A 14,589-nucleotide genomic window follows, 5' to 3' on the forward strand; every position below is an offset into this window, starting at 1 on the left:
TGCTTGATGATACAGTAGCAAGAATATAGGAATGGTAGTTACCATTTCATTGTGGTCTATTTTAAGAAATACATTAATAGCTTTGTAAGAAGGTTGGAAGTGGCAAAGTGCCAGCTAACAGAGCTGATGAGACAGATGATACTGCTCAGAGCCCTAGGAGTCAGGGGAGAAATTTATTTTCCTGGGCATTTTTACCTATTCCCTAAAACAATTAACCCCAGTTTTCATTTAATTGTGCTAATAATGCCCTCTATTGATGTGTAAGATTGAGTCATGATTAAGTAGTAAATATCCAGGCTTCTTGAGTACTGTGTAACATTAAACTTCACACAATAGTGATGAATACTTTGTTGAGACTGTTTCCAGGATAACGGGTTGGTGTTATTTAATTATAGGCAGATTTTGCAGTAGAAGCATTGGCAAAAGCTACCTATGAGCGGCTCTTTCGCTGGCTCGTCCACCGTATCAATAAAGCTCTGGACAGGACCAAACGGCAGGGAGCATCTTTCATTGGAATCCTGGATATTGCTGGATTTGAAATTTTTGAGGTATTCCTTCTTCTCTCTTCCACTTCTTTTTACTTCTTCTTTTAACAAATGTTAAGGCTTATTATGTACAGTGTTTAGAGCCAGGCATCAGGGGTGTAATGACAAATAAACAGATATAGTCCCTGCTATTTAGAAGAGAGTCAGACAGTGACAAACAGCCACTCAATTCACAGATATGTGGATAACACAGTGAAAAGTACTGTGATAGGAAGAACAGGGAGGCACCTGTAGACCACCTATTTGGGGAAGATGTCTGTCTGCGGGGGTGACAGGCATTCCTGGCATAATGAGAGTGAGCCCTCTGGTTCTGTATGGGGTAGAATTTCTCAAAGTTAGAAGCTGCTGGAAAACCAGTTTGTCTAAACAGAGCTAACCAAAGGAAGAGGAGAGTTGGAGACATGGAGTGTATTCTAGTGACAAAGTAGAAGTAGGGTGACATTGAGGAGGACAGTGTGGTAGACCAGGGGCAGGATGAGGGTGACCTAGCACAAGAGTCAGAGAGAAGCAATGTGAAAGAATGGTCAGTGTCCATGGACACAGCCCCAGTGTTTGACAATAGCCTTTAGCACACTGCATCAGTGATCTGACTACGTTTGTCCAGTTACCATCAACATGGCAAAGATTTATGATCTCACGCCCATTAAGGATTTGCAGAGAGGTGGATAAAATTTGCTCTCCTAAAAATTGATATCCTTATCTCTATAAATACATATATAAACTGTATCATGATAGATGTAGTTTGTCCTTCTTCTTTGATAGGTTATATGGAAGGCACAAATATTGAGTATTTCTTGCAATTAGTGTATTACTTTTAGCCACTATTGAGCTGAATTGTCTAATTTTAAAATGAACTCCTTTAAAATACTAGTAAGTCATTGTGTCCTCATAAAAACTAAACCATTACTGAGGTTAAGCAACTCATCCACTGAACTGGACACTGCCACTCAGATTGTTTTAATATATATTGATTTATTTATTTGTAAATAACTTGAGAAATCTTGAAAAAATGTTGGGTACAAATTACATTTAAAAAAAGAAAAAATATCTATCACCTTCTACATAAAGGACAGAAGGTAATAAAGAAAGAAAAGACCCCATTTCCAACTGCACCAAAACCAGATGAAATACCTAAAAATAAATTTAAGAAGAAACAAGCAAAAATTAAAAGAAGAATTAACACCAACATTCCTCAAATTATTCCATGAAATAGAAAAGGAGAGACTCCTTCCAAACTCATTCATTGAGGCTATATCACTCTGATACCAAAACCAGACAAAGACACATCAAGGAAAGAAAGCTTCAGATCAATATCCCTGATGAACATAGAGGCTAAAATTCTGGCAAATCACATATGAACACATATTAAAAAGATAGTGCACTGTGATCAAGTGGAGCTCATCCAAGGGATGCAAGGTTGGTTCAGCATACAAAAATCAATAAACATAATTCATCACATCAGTGGACTTAAAAATCATATGATCATCTCAACAGATGCAATAAAAGCATTTGACAAAATATAGTACCCCTTCATGTTCAAAACACTAGAACAACTAGGGATAGCAGGAGCATACCTCATATATAAAAGCTGTATATGCTAAACCAATTCTTTTTTTGCTGGGGATGAATGTAACTCAGTGGTAGAATGTATACACAAGGCCCTACTGAGTTTGGACCCTGACATCACAAAAAAAATTTTTTTAAATCAATTGTTTTTAGATGTAATCAGTAGTTTAAATATGGATTACATTCTGTTGCAGGTAGTACAGGCTTAATAGAGCAATAGATGTCATAATCAATCATAAGGCAAAGCAAAATTCATTTATATAAGTATGAATAAGCAGTCAGGCAATCTCTTAAGTATGTGGCTTGTCCTATGTGCTAGTTAGAAAGAATGTTAAGCAAGGTAGTCTCTGCCCCTGCTCTCCAGCATGACCTCATTCTAAAACAGCAAGTACAAACAGTTCTGCAGTTGTGGAAGATCACAGTGGCTTTTTCAGGCCATAAGTCTATTCCTAGAAGATTGATTAAATTCTTTCTAATTGAAAGTCACTTTTTATAATGAAATAAGTTATTTATGGGTACATGCTACTCATATGAACAGTGTGGAAACAGAAAGAGCTTGCACTCTGGGTATATAGGATAATTACATAAAGAAAATTATACCTCTAAATTCATCCATCTGTCCATTCATCCACTCATCAACACAATAGAAAAATGGGCAGAGTTCACAGAGGAAGAACAGAAATGACTGTAACAAATGAAAGATGTTCAGCTCACTTCATGAAAGCAGTGCTATATCACTTTTGATATTGGCAGAGGTCAAACATTGAATAAGAAAAGTGCTTGCACAGATTAGCCCAGATCCTCACCCTTCCTCAGCAATCTTTGTATCAGAGCAGGCTGAGCTCCCAGGAGCAGCCCTGTGAAGTAAAGATGATTCTTAGATGATCTTTTTCTTATCTCACTCTGGAGCCCGCATCCTTACCGAAGAGTAGAATGGGACATTACTGATTCATCAGATAGAATCAATAATATCATTGATATAATAATTTCTAATGAACTTCTTGGGTAACTAGGTAATTATTCCCATCTTTCCTCCCTCCCCATATTTGAACAATGGCTTTCAACATCTGTAGCTGAACTCCTTTGAACAACTGTGTATCAACTACACCAACGAGAAGCTGCAGCAGCTGTTCAACCACACCATGTTTGTGCTGGAGCAGGAGGAGTACCAGCGCGAGGGCATCGAGTGGAACTTCATCGACTTTGGGCTGGATCTGCAGCCATGCATTGACCTGATAGAGAGGCCCGTAAGTGTTTCCTCACTTTTGGCTTCTAGTTTCTGTTCAAGCAGAGACTTGGGTTTTTTTCTTGGCATAATCCAAGACAGAAATTATCCTAATCAGTGTTAACATAATTTTTCAATCTGAATTTTCAGCTGGGGATGTAGCTCAGTGGTAGAGGCTTACCTAGCATGCACAAGGCCCTAGGATTGATCCCCACAATCCCACACATACTAATATTAATAAATAATAATTTCTAGGAAGGTGATGCTTGGATAAAATATCCTATTTTAAAGTAAGTGACATTTCAGTAAAACCCTTCAGCTGTCTTTTCTTGCAGCATTGTTCCTATCCTCACATGTATAGTTGTATTAAATAACGTGTTGTGGTTCTTCACAGATAGCAGAGATCACTGTGGTAGTGGCACCTCCATTCTCTCCCCCTGTTTCCATCATTCTAGGTAAATCAGGAACACTTACTTAGCTGGGACTAAGACATGTCATGTAAATCCATTTTCCACACAATAAAAGTTTGCCGTTGTAAGTACAGAGGTGTTTTTCTTTTGGCACATTTTTAAAATTTAAAGTCTCAGTTTTGTTTTGGTTTGGTTTTTGGTGGGGGCAGGGGGGTTCTTTTGGCAGATATATTTTTAGTGGCAATCTGAGAAAGCATCAGAAACTATTTTTGTGTTGATTTAGTGTCACGTAAAAGTACATAGAACTATATACAGTTCATTTGCTTTTTGAACTACTCCATGTGATCATAACAAATATTAATGATCTGGCTATGTATTTCCTGTTAGATAGCTTTCTTTTATTTAGTTTTTTAGACAGGGTTTCACTAAGTTGCCCAGGCCGGACTCCACCTTGTCATCCTCCTACCTTGGCCTCCTAAGTAGCTGGGATTACAAGAGTACATCCCCCATGCCTGGCTTCCTGGCATTATCTTTTACTCACCAGAGTATTGATTTTGCTTATTTTATTTTGGTATCTGCAATAATATAGAAAAAAAAAACTAACGTGTAATGAAGGATGATATCTTTTTCCCCACCAGTACTAGGTTCTAACCTAGAGCCTCTTGCATTAATACCCATAATTTACAAAAAGTTCTAGTAGTACTGAAGTTGGCCTGTTGAACCAACAGCTCAAGTCTCCCCTAGCAGGTACAACAGGCAGTGAAGCAGTTCTTTTTCTTGTTATGCAGCCTCTGGTTGCTGCCTGGAGTCTTTGTGTTTGAAGATGGTGGAGGCCTACTGTCTATAGAGGTCTTGGATGGTACAGTCCCTGCAGTGGGAAGTTAGAAAGAGGAGGCACCTAGAAGACATTCACCCCGTTGGAGATGTAGTTTTAGTGCATTAGAAACTTGGGTTTAGGGAATGCAACAGATCGTTTTCACTTGGCTCATACGTAAGGAATCATTTTACTTTTTACTTTTCAGGGCACTTTAGCTCCATGTTTAGAGCAGGAATCTCAAATTACCTGTATTGGTAAGGATGGCCTGTTACCTTGTAGCATCATTTGGAGGTAACATTCACAACACACTTGCAATAACTTCTAATCAACTTTCACATGTACACCAGCACACCAGCACATTTCATGACTGCTCTGTTGCCTAAAATCAACAATAAGAAATTTGTTTAGAAATTTATATCAATAAGGGAATGGAATATTTTGTGTTAGTACTATTGGCATTATTGATATGTTATTTGAGATATTCTTCTCTGTGTGACCTTGTGGCACTCAAAGGCCTACATTTTAAGACCACAGTGACTGTGTCCCTGCACTTATGCTTTAGAGTAGAGGAGAACCATAAAGTTGGCTAAGCAGTCTCTTTGTAGAAATATGGAAAATTATCAACCCTATTTTTTAAAATGCTTTTAGAGGGTTCTTGAATCTATGATTTTATGACCCTTAATTGAGTCTTACAAGCATATGTTCTCTTCAGTGTTACTTAGCTTTTGCTTTATCCTCTGGGACAATTTTTTTTTAAATTTTTATTTGTTCTTTTTAGTTACACATGACCATAGAGTGTATTTTGACATACCATACATACATGGAGTATAACTTATTAGAATTCCATTCCTGTAGTTGTACATGATGTGGAGTTACACTGGTTGCATATTCAGATATGAACATAGGAAAGTATGTCCCATTCATTCTACTGTCTTTTCTATTACCATCCCCCCTCCCTTCCCTTCATTTCCTAGGACAGAATCTCTTATGTACTATTTTTCATATTTTTCTTCATTCTCACATAATATTATTACTCTAAAAATGGGAATGATACGGAAAAGTCATTAAATATTTCAACTATAAGGATTAATTCCCAGCAAAAATAGTTGAGGCAAGAAGGGTTTGATGCTTACATTTTTTATTGCTTTGAAGATACATTAAGTGTAAATATTGTTGGGTTGGGATAAGTTCAAGGTAGCTAGAATTTGTTAAATCCTCAATTGTGTCCTGCAAATGCAGGCTGGGAAAGCCCCAGGAACACAGAAGAGTATATAGCATGACCCTGGACCTCAAGGACCTGGTTTTGAAACCAGAGAGCAGAGCAGAGCAGATTAGAACATAGTGGTTAGCTCCTTGGTTCCTTAGGTTTGGCTCTAAGTGATGCTTTGTGAATCCAAAGAAGGCAGAGGCCACAGGAGGCCTTAGTATCAAGGTTTCCCAAATGTGGATGTCCTGAAAGGACTGAGTGTTCCAGGGCAGAATTTTATGGGCAAAAAGTAGCAATACATTGAAAGGGATATTTTGCAGGAAGGAAAAAAATGGTATTTTAGGAAAGTTACTTGGTCAGGTGTTACTGGAATGGGGAGGACATGACATTCACAGTAACTTGTTACACTTAGATATTTAGGGGCAGCAAGTGGAATTAATGAATTCCTTCTCTTCCACCTCCCTCTTTGCCTCCCTTCCTCTGTTTCTTTTATTTTTTAACCCTCCCTTCATCCTTCCTTCCTATATTCCTTATACCTGGGATCTCTGGGCTCTTTCCCTAAACCTTCAGAATGTACCATTTATTCCATTTGAGCAGTCCCCATTTAAAGAAGAGAGCTCACAAAGGAGAAGAAGGGAATGCAAGATTTAATGCTGACTCACTGGTTACCTCGACTTCAGAATGATTCCACTTATTCTTAGAAGTGTGATCTCTAGTTTAAGAAAATAAAAGCCTAAAAATATTTAAACCCTGCAAGAATGTTGATGATAGGGAATTTAACGATAGCCTATAGAATGATATTGGTTAACGGTTCCATTGATATTCTTTTCACAATAAAGTGAATGCAGCTGGGCATAGTGGCACGTGCCCGTAATTGCAGTGACTTAGGAGGCTGAGGCAGAAGGAGCACAAGTTTGAGGCCAGCTTCAACAAATTAGTGAGGCCCTAAGCAACTTAGTAAGACCCTATCTCAAAATAAAAAGGGCTGGAGATGTATCTCCGTGGTAAAGTGCCCCTGGGTTAAATTCCCAATACTCACCTCCCCAAAAGAAAGAGAGAGAGAGAGTGAATGCAATATTTTCTTGAAGAATACCTTTTTTAAAGTGTTCTGGAGCCAGGCACCATGGTGCATGCCTATAATTCCAGCAGCTCAGGAAGCTGAGGCAGGAAGATCACAAGTCTGAGGCCAGCCTCAGCAACTTAGTGAGAAATAAAAAATAAAAAGGTCTGGGGACTTAGCTCAGTGGTAAATTGTCCCTGGGTTCAATCCCCACTACCAAAAAATAAATTAATGAATTAAAAAAAATGTGTTCCAGTGGCACCTGCCTGACACATTATCAGTCTCACAAACTGAACCCCAGCCCCTTTAGGGTTCAAAAGTTTTTACAGACCTCTTGACCATTATATAAAAAATAGTCTCCTGAACTTATAGTTCTTTAAAAATAACCAATTAAAAGGAGAAGTGATAAGAAATTTTTTTTTTTTTTTTTTTTTTTTTTTTTTTTTAATTCAGTGCTGGGGATGGAACCCAGGGCCTTGTTCATGATAGGCAAGCCTCTAACACTGAGCCACATCCCCAGCACATAAGAGACTCTAACATCAAAGAATGAAGTGGAAAAAATTAGGAGATTCATGAATTGCTGTTTGTAATCATTTTGTCACTGAGTCATTTAGAAAAAAATTAAATTGTATTTGGGATCCAAGTCAGAATTTAGGAATATTTTCACTAAAAGGGCATAAAATTGTAAAAATCACTGGAGAAGGACAGATGTTTCAGTTGTATTAATATTAGTATGGCACTTCTCACTCACAGCTGTCAGGTGATGGGGGGAGATTGACCCACCTGCCACTATTGAGTCTTGGCTCCTCTGGATTACCTAATCCTTGTTGCTTCTGACTGTAATCTCCTTTTAGCTGATCTGAAACCCCAAAAGTTTTTTCAGGTGAAGGAGCCATGGGGTAAGGGTCTCATTGCAGGATTCTCTCAACTTCTGCCTTCTGGCTTTGGAATCCACCTTCACCTTTCTCCAACCACACTATTACATTTAACCGTAACCTTTACTTTGCTTTTAAAATAGTACTTGTATAGATAGCTAACTCTTCTCCAATAAAGAAAATGGCCTGTGTGTTAAAGAAAACTGATATTAGAGTTTTCTTCTAAAAAACTGATTTTACGGATATGCCCTAGAATTGGCCTAAGGTCAGTTGTGGCTCACACACTTGCCATACTCATGGTATATCATCTAAATATTCCATTTAGCTTCCATGTGTCACTCACTTACAAAAAGGAAGTTGTTCCAGAGAATGGCAACCTATAGTTCTTTTTTTTTAATTGAGATATAACTCACATGGCAGGTTTTTAGTATATTGACAAAGTTGTGTGACTATCAGTGCTAATTCTACAATGTTTTCATAACCTCTCTGCAAAAAGCCTCATAGCCATTAGCGGTCAGGTCCCATTCTCCTCCCAATTGCTGGCTGCTAGTAATCTGCTTTGTAACTTTATGGGTTCATCAAGACCTTTTCCACTGAGCTCATAATTGAGTGACATAGGGAATACAAATTATTTCTCAGTAATAACCCTGAACATTAATGGCCTAAACTCATCAATCAAAAGACATAGACTGGCAGAATGGATTAAAAAGGAAGACCCAACAATATGCTGCCTGCAAGAGACTCATCTCATAGAAAAAGACATCCACAGACTAAAGGTGAAAGGATGGGAAAAAACCTACCATGCACATAGACTCAGTAAAAAAGCTGGGGTTTCCATCCTTATATCAGATAAAGTAGACTTCAAGCCAAAGTTAGTCAGAAGGGATAAAGAAGGACATTTCATACTGCTTAAGGGAACCATAAATCAGGAAGACATAATGATAGTAAATATTTATGCCCCAAATAATGGTGCATCCCTGTACATCAAACAAATCCTTCTCAATTTCAAGAATCACATAGACCACAACACAATAATTCTGGGTCACTTTAACACACCGCTGTCACCACTAGATAGATCTTCCAAACAAAATCCAACCAAAGAAACCATAGAACTCAATAACACAATCAATAACCTAGACTTAATAGACATATATAGAATATTCCATCCATCAACAAGCAGATACACTTTCTTCTCAGCAGCACATGGAACCTTCTCGAAAACACACCATATGTTATGCCACAAAGCAGCCCTTAGGAAATGCAAAAAAATTGAGATACTGCCTTGTGTTCTATCAGATCATAATGGACTGAGAGTAGAAATCAATGACAAAATAAAAAAGGGAAATTACTCCAACACTTGGAGACTAAATAATATGCTATTGAATGAAACATGGATAACAAAAAACATCAGGGAGGAGATTAAAAAATTCTTAGAGGTCAATGAGAATGATGATACAACATATCAAAATCTCTGGGACACTATGAAAGCAGCACTAAGAGGAAAATTCATGGCATGGAGCGCATTCCAGAAAAGAATGAAAAGTCAACAACTAAATGATCTAACATTACAGCTCAAAGCCCTAGAAAAAGAAGAACAGAATAACAGCAAAAGTAGTAGAAGACAGGAAATAATTAAAATCAGAGCTGAAATCAATGAACTTGAAACAAAAGAAACAATTCAAAAAATTGACAAAAAGTTGGTTTTGAAAAAGTAAACAAAATAGACAAACCCTTAGCCACACTAACAAAGAAAAGGAGAGAGAAGACTCAAATTACTAAAATACATAATGCAAGAGGAAATATCACGACAGACACCACTGAGATACAGAACATAATGAGAAGCTACTTTGAAAATCTGTATTCCAACAAAATAGAAATTACTGAAGACATTGACGAATTTCCAGAGACATATGCTCCTCCCAAACTGAACCAGGAGGACATAGATGATTTAAACAGATCAATATCAAGCAATGAAATAGAAGAAGCCATTAAAAATCGACCATCCAAGAAAAGCCCAGGACTAGACAGATTCTCAGCCAAGTTCTACAAGACCTTCAAAGAAGAACTCATACCAATACTTCTCAACGTATTCCAGGAAATAGAAAAGGAGGGTACCCTACCAAACTCATTCTATGAAGCTAATATCACCCTCATACCCAAACCAGGAAAAGACACATCAAGGAAAGAAAATTTTAGGCCAATATCCTTGATGAATATAGATGCAAAGATCCTTAACAAAATATTGGCAAACCATATCCAAAAACATATTAAGAAAATTGTGCACCACGATCAAGTGGGGTTCATTCCTGGAATGCAAGGATGGTTCAACATTCGTAAATCAATAAACGTAATCCATCATGTCAGTAGACTTAAGGATAAGAATCATATGGTTATTTCAATTGATGCAGAAAAAGCGTTTGACAAAATACAACACCTCTTCATGCTCAAAACACTGGAAAAAATAGGGATAGTAGGAACATACCTGAACATTGTAAAGGCTATTTATGCTAAGCCCATGGCCAACATCATTCTTAATGGAGAAAAACTGAAACCATTCCCTTTAAAAACGGGAACAAGACAGGGATGTCCTCTTTCACCACTTCTGTTCAACATTGTCCTCGAAACTCTAGCCAGAGCAATTAGGCAGACTAAAGAAATTAAAGAGATATGAATAGGAAAAGAGGAATTTAAGCTGTCACTATTTGCGAATGACATGATTCTATATTTAAAAGATCCAAAAACCTCCTCCAGAAAACTTCTAGACCTCATCAATGAATTCAGCAAAATAGCAGGCTATAAAATCAACACACATAAATCCACAGCATTTTTATACACAAGCGACGAAACAGCTGGAAGGGAAATGAGGAAAACAACTCCATTTGCAATAGCCTCAAAAAAAATAAAATACTTGGGTATCAATCTAACCAAAGAGGTAAAAGATCTCTACAATGAAAACTACAAAACATTGAAGAAAGAAATTAAGGAAGACCTTAGAAGATGGAAAGATCTCCCATGTTCTTGGATAGGCAGAATTAATATTGTCAAAATGGCCATACTACCAAAAGTGCTATACAGATTCAATGCAATTCCAATTAAAATCCCAATGACGTACCTCACAGAAATAGAGCAAGCAATCATGAAATTCATCTGGAAGAATAAGAAACCCAGAATAGCTAAAGCAATCCTTAGCAGGAATAATGAAACAGGGGGTATTGCAATACCAGAACTTCAACTATACTACAAAGCAATAGTAACAAAAACATCATGGTATTGGCACCAAAATAGACAGGTAGATCAATGGTACAGAATAGAGGACACGGACACAAACCCAAATAAATACAATTTTCTAATACTAGACAAAGGGACCAAAAATATGCAATGGAGAAAAGATAGCCTCTTCAACAAATGGTGCTGGGAAAACTGGAAATCCATATGTAACAGAATGAAACTAAACCCCTATCTCTCACCCTGCACAAAACTCAACTCACAATGGATCAAGGACCTTGAAATCAGACCAGAGACCCTGCATCTTATAGAAGAAAAAGTAGGTCCAAATATTCAACTTGTTGGCTTAGGATCAGACTTCCTTAACAGAGCTCCCATAGCACAAGAAATAAAAGCAAGAATCAATAACTGGGATAGATTCAAACTAAATAGCTTTCTCTCAGCAAAGGAAACTATCAGCAATGCGAAGAGAGAGCCTACAGAGTAGGAGAATATCTTTGTCACTCATACTTCAGATAGAGTACTAATTTCCAGAATATATAAAGACTCAAAAAACTCTACACCAAGAATACAAATAACCCAATCAACAAATGGGCTAAGGAAATGAACAGACACTTCACAGAAGATGATGTACAAGCAATCAACAGATATATGAAAAAATGTTCAACATCTTTAGTAATAAGAGAAATGCAAATCAAAAAAGATTCCATCTCACCCCATTTAGAATGGCGATTATCAAGAACACAAGCAACAACAGGTGTTGGCAAGGATGTGGGGAAAAAGGTACACTCATACATTGCTGGTGGGGTTGCAAATTAGTGCAGCCACTCTGGAAAGCAGTGTGGAGATTCCTTAGAAAACTTGGAATGGATCTACCATTTGACCCAGCTATCCCACTCCTTGGCCTATACCCAAAGGACTTAAAATCAGCACACTACAGAGATACAGCCACATCAATGTTCATAGCGGCTGAATTCACAGTAGCCAGACTATGGAACCAACCTAGATGCCCTTCCATTGATGAATGGATAAAGAAACTGTGGTATATATATACAATGGAATATTACTCAGCTATAAAGAATAATAAAATTATGGCATTTGCAGGCAAATGGATGAAACTGGAGAATATCATGTTAAGCGAGATAAGCCAATCTCAGAAATCCAAAAGAGGAATGATCTCACTGATAAGCGGATGATGACACTTAATGGGGGCTGGGAGTGGGACAAGAATGGAGGAAGGAGGGACTGTATAGAGGGAAAAGAGAGGTGGGAGGGGTGGGGGGGAAGGAAAAAAATAATGGAATGAATCAAACATCATTACTCTATGTAAATGTATGAATATGCAAATGTTACTCCATGTACAAACAGAAACATGTATCCCATTTGTTTACAATAAAAAATAAACTAATTAATTAATTAAAAAAAGAAATGAAAAAATAAATAAAACTATAGATAACAAAAAAATAATTGAGTGACATAAAATAGGCTCTCAAATGTCCACTAATTCATTAATCACTTTATACGTTCAGTTTATTTTATCTCTTCCCATATACTCTACTTAATACTTTTAAAGAGTTTACCAAGTATGGAATACTACTCTTTATTTAATCATCACTTAAACAAAAATTTAAATTGCTTAGGATGTATAATGCCTATAACAACCAGTTGGTTGAGATTTTATAATAATATATCCACCAGTCCTTGAGTGTAAGCACTTAGTTTCATCTCTACATCTGCTTCCCAGTTCCTTTCTGACTTTTTTTATTCACTGGTTTTGTGGGCCTTTTATTTGGAATTAGTTTACTTAAAATTTACATATTTGAGGGTTGACAGAGAAGTTACTTACCCATTTTCTTGTGGGTACTTAGCAGTTTGCAATCTGTGTTTGACTTATAAAATTGTCATGGTTTAGACATTACTTTCCATCCTAGCAGTAGTTTTTCACAGATCTGCATAAAATTCTAACGGCTTTGGAAGTTAAGCTGTCAACTCAATGGCATCTAACATGTAAACCTTGTCCTTTCTTGCTTCCTCTCATCCTCAGGCTAACCCTCCAGGTGTCCTGGCCCTTCTGGATGAAGAGTGCTGGTTCCCTAAAGCCACAGATAAAACCTTTGTTGAAAAATTGGTTCAAGAGCAGGGTTCCCACTCTAAGTTCCAGAAACCTCGGCAACTGAAAGACAAAGCTGACTTTTGCATTATACATTATGCAGGGAAGGTAAGAGAGTCCTTATGCTGGATAACTCAATTAAAAATCACTGTTTTTAATGTTGCTGTGTTTTATGAAGGTGTAACAAAGATGTTGACAGACATTCACAAACACTGTATATGGTGTATATTGTGTGTTGGTTTGCCTTTGAGACAATCCGTTTTTTTAATTGTTCTGTGAAGGCTTTTTATGAAGGCTTGAGATGGTTTTGTATTTTCCATTTCACCACATTTGGCTTTGGTACGGGTAGGTGGACTATAAGGCAGATGAGTGGCTGATGAAGAACATGGACCCTCTGAATGACAATGTGGCCACCCTTCTACACCAGTCATCAGATAGATTCGTGGCAGAGCTTTGGAAGGACGGTAAGGATGTGCTTATGTTTGTAAATAAGCTTGCCTGGAATCTTTTATAGTTAAGATTTGTTGATGATTCTTTTACATACATATGTGTATGAACATTTTTTTTTTTTTTTTTACTTTAACATCTTTCGCTAGAGCAGGGCTGCCGTTATATCGGAATTTATCCATTTTAAGATACTTGGGTTAAGAAATGAATATAACATCTGCCCTCTTGGTCAGATGCTACGGGGAGTGAAGAAACAACTACACAATGCCTCAGGCTCTCCAGTGACAATTCAGCTATAAGCTGAGGGCACAAGGACACAAAACCCAAGAAGCCCTGCATGTGCCATTTCCCAGTATGTGTATAGGTCTGCCAAGCTGCATCCTCCATCATTGCCACTCCCGCCACACACACACACACACACACACACACACACAGAGGCTGGTGAATAAAGTCTCCCAGTACCCTGCATATAGATCATTTTCTTTTATTTCCATTAGTCCTCATGGTTCTTTTATGTATGTGAACTTCAGGTAAAGATTTTTGGTGCCATTTATCATAGATTAGATTTTAGTAGTACCAAAAAACAAAAAGCCTGTGTGTCTTTACGCATAGAAGAACACTTCTTCTTCTAAAGCTTAGCTCTTGCTGCTGCACCTCACTCTGGTTCTGTCCCACCTCTGTGCTTGACCTCAGGCCATGTAGGACCTTATCCCTGGAACTGCCTCTACCTAGGCCTTAACTTTGAGGCCAGGCCTATTTGGAACTGGCTCCCTTTGGAACTGGCTCCCTTCTGCTTTCTCTATAGCATTTCAACCTCAGTCTAACTGTCTTCTGAGAGGTCAAGGGAAAGGGGGGGGTGGAGTTTAGGGTAGTTGGGGCAGAGAAAAGAAAGAAGAATGAACTCAGAGAAAGGGAGCAGAAGAGACATGACCACATGAAGGATGATCCACTCAAGAATGACCATGCACATCAGGTCAGGTGCATGTAAGGGAGCCTGTGGGGTGGGATTCAGTGCACACACATACGTGCATGTCCTAGGAAGAGACTGTGCCTGAGAACCTTGGGGAAAGATTAGCTTTCTAACTAGTAAAGTTGTAGTATT

At 37.8% G+C, this 14,589-nt stretch overlaps 1 protein-coding gene across 4 annotated transcripts in view; it reads left to right on the forward strand.

The window, feature by feature from the left end:
• Positions 1–14,589, forward strand: part of MYH10 (myosin heavy chain 10) — a 151,632-nt gene that overhangs the window by 84,014 nt on the left and 53,029 nt on the right. For all 4 annotated transcript variants that reach the window (XM_079133067.1, XM_079133068.1, XM_079133069.1 and 1 more), the window contains exons 12-15: positions 396–548; positions 3,185–3,358; positions 12,975–13,148; positions 13,390–13,504. In XM_079133067.1, the coding sequence (XP_078989193.1) occupies positions 396–548; positions 3,185–3,358; positions 12,975–13,148; positions 13,390–13,504 (616 nt within the window). The remainder of the gene's footprint in view (positions 1–395; positions 549–3,184; positions 3,359–12,974; positions 13,149–13,389; positions 13,505–14,589) is intronic.

The sequence above is a fragment of the Sciurus vulgaris genome (genome assembly GCF_902686455.1).
Source record: "Sciurus vulgaris genome assembly, chromosome: 3".
Taxonomy (NCBI): Eukaryota; Metazoa; Chordata; class Mammalia; order Rodentia; family Sciuridae; genus Sciurus; species Sciurus vulgaris.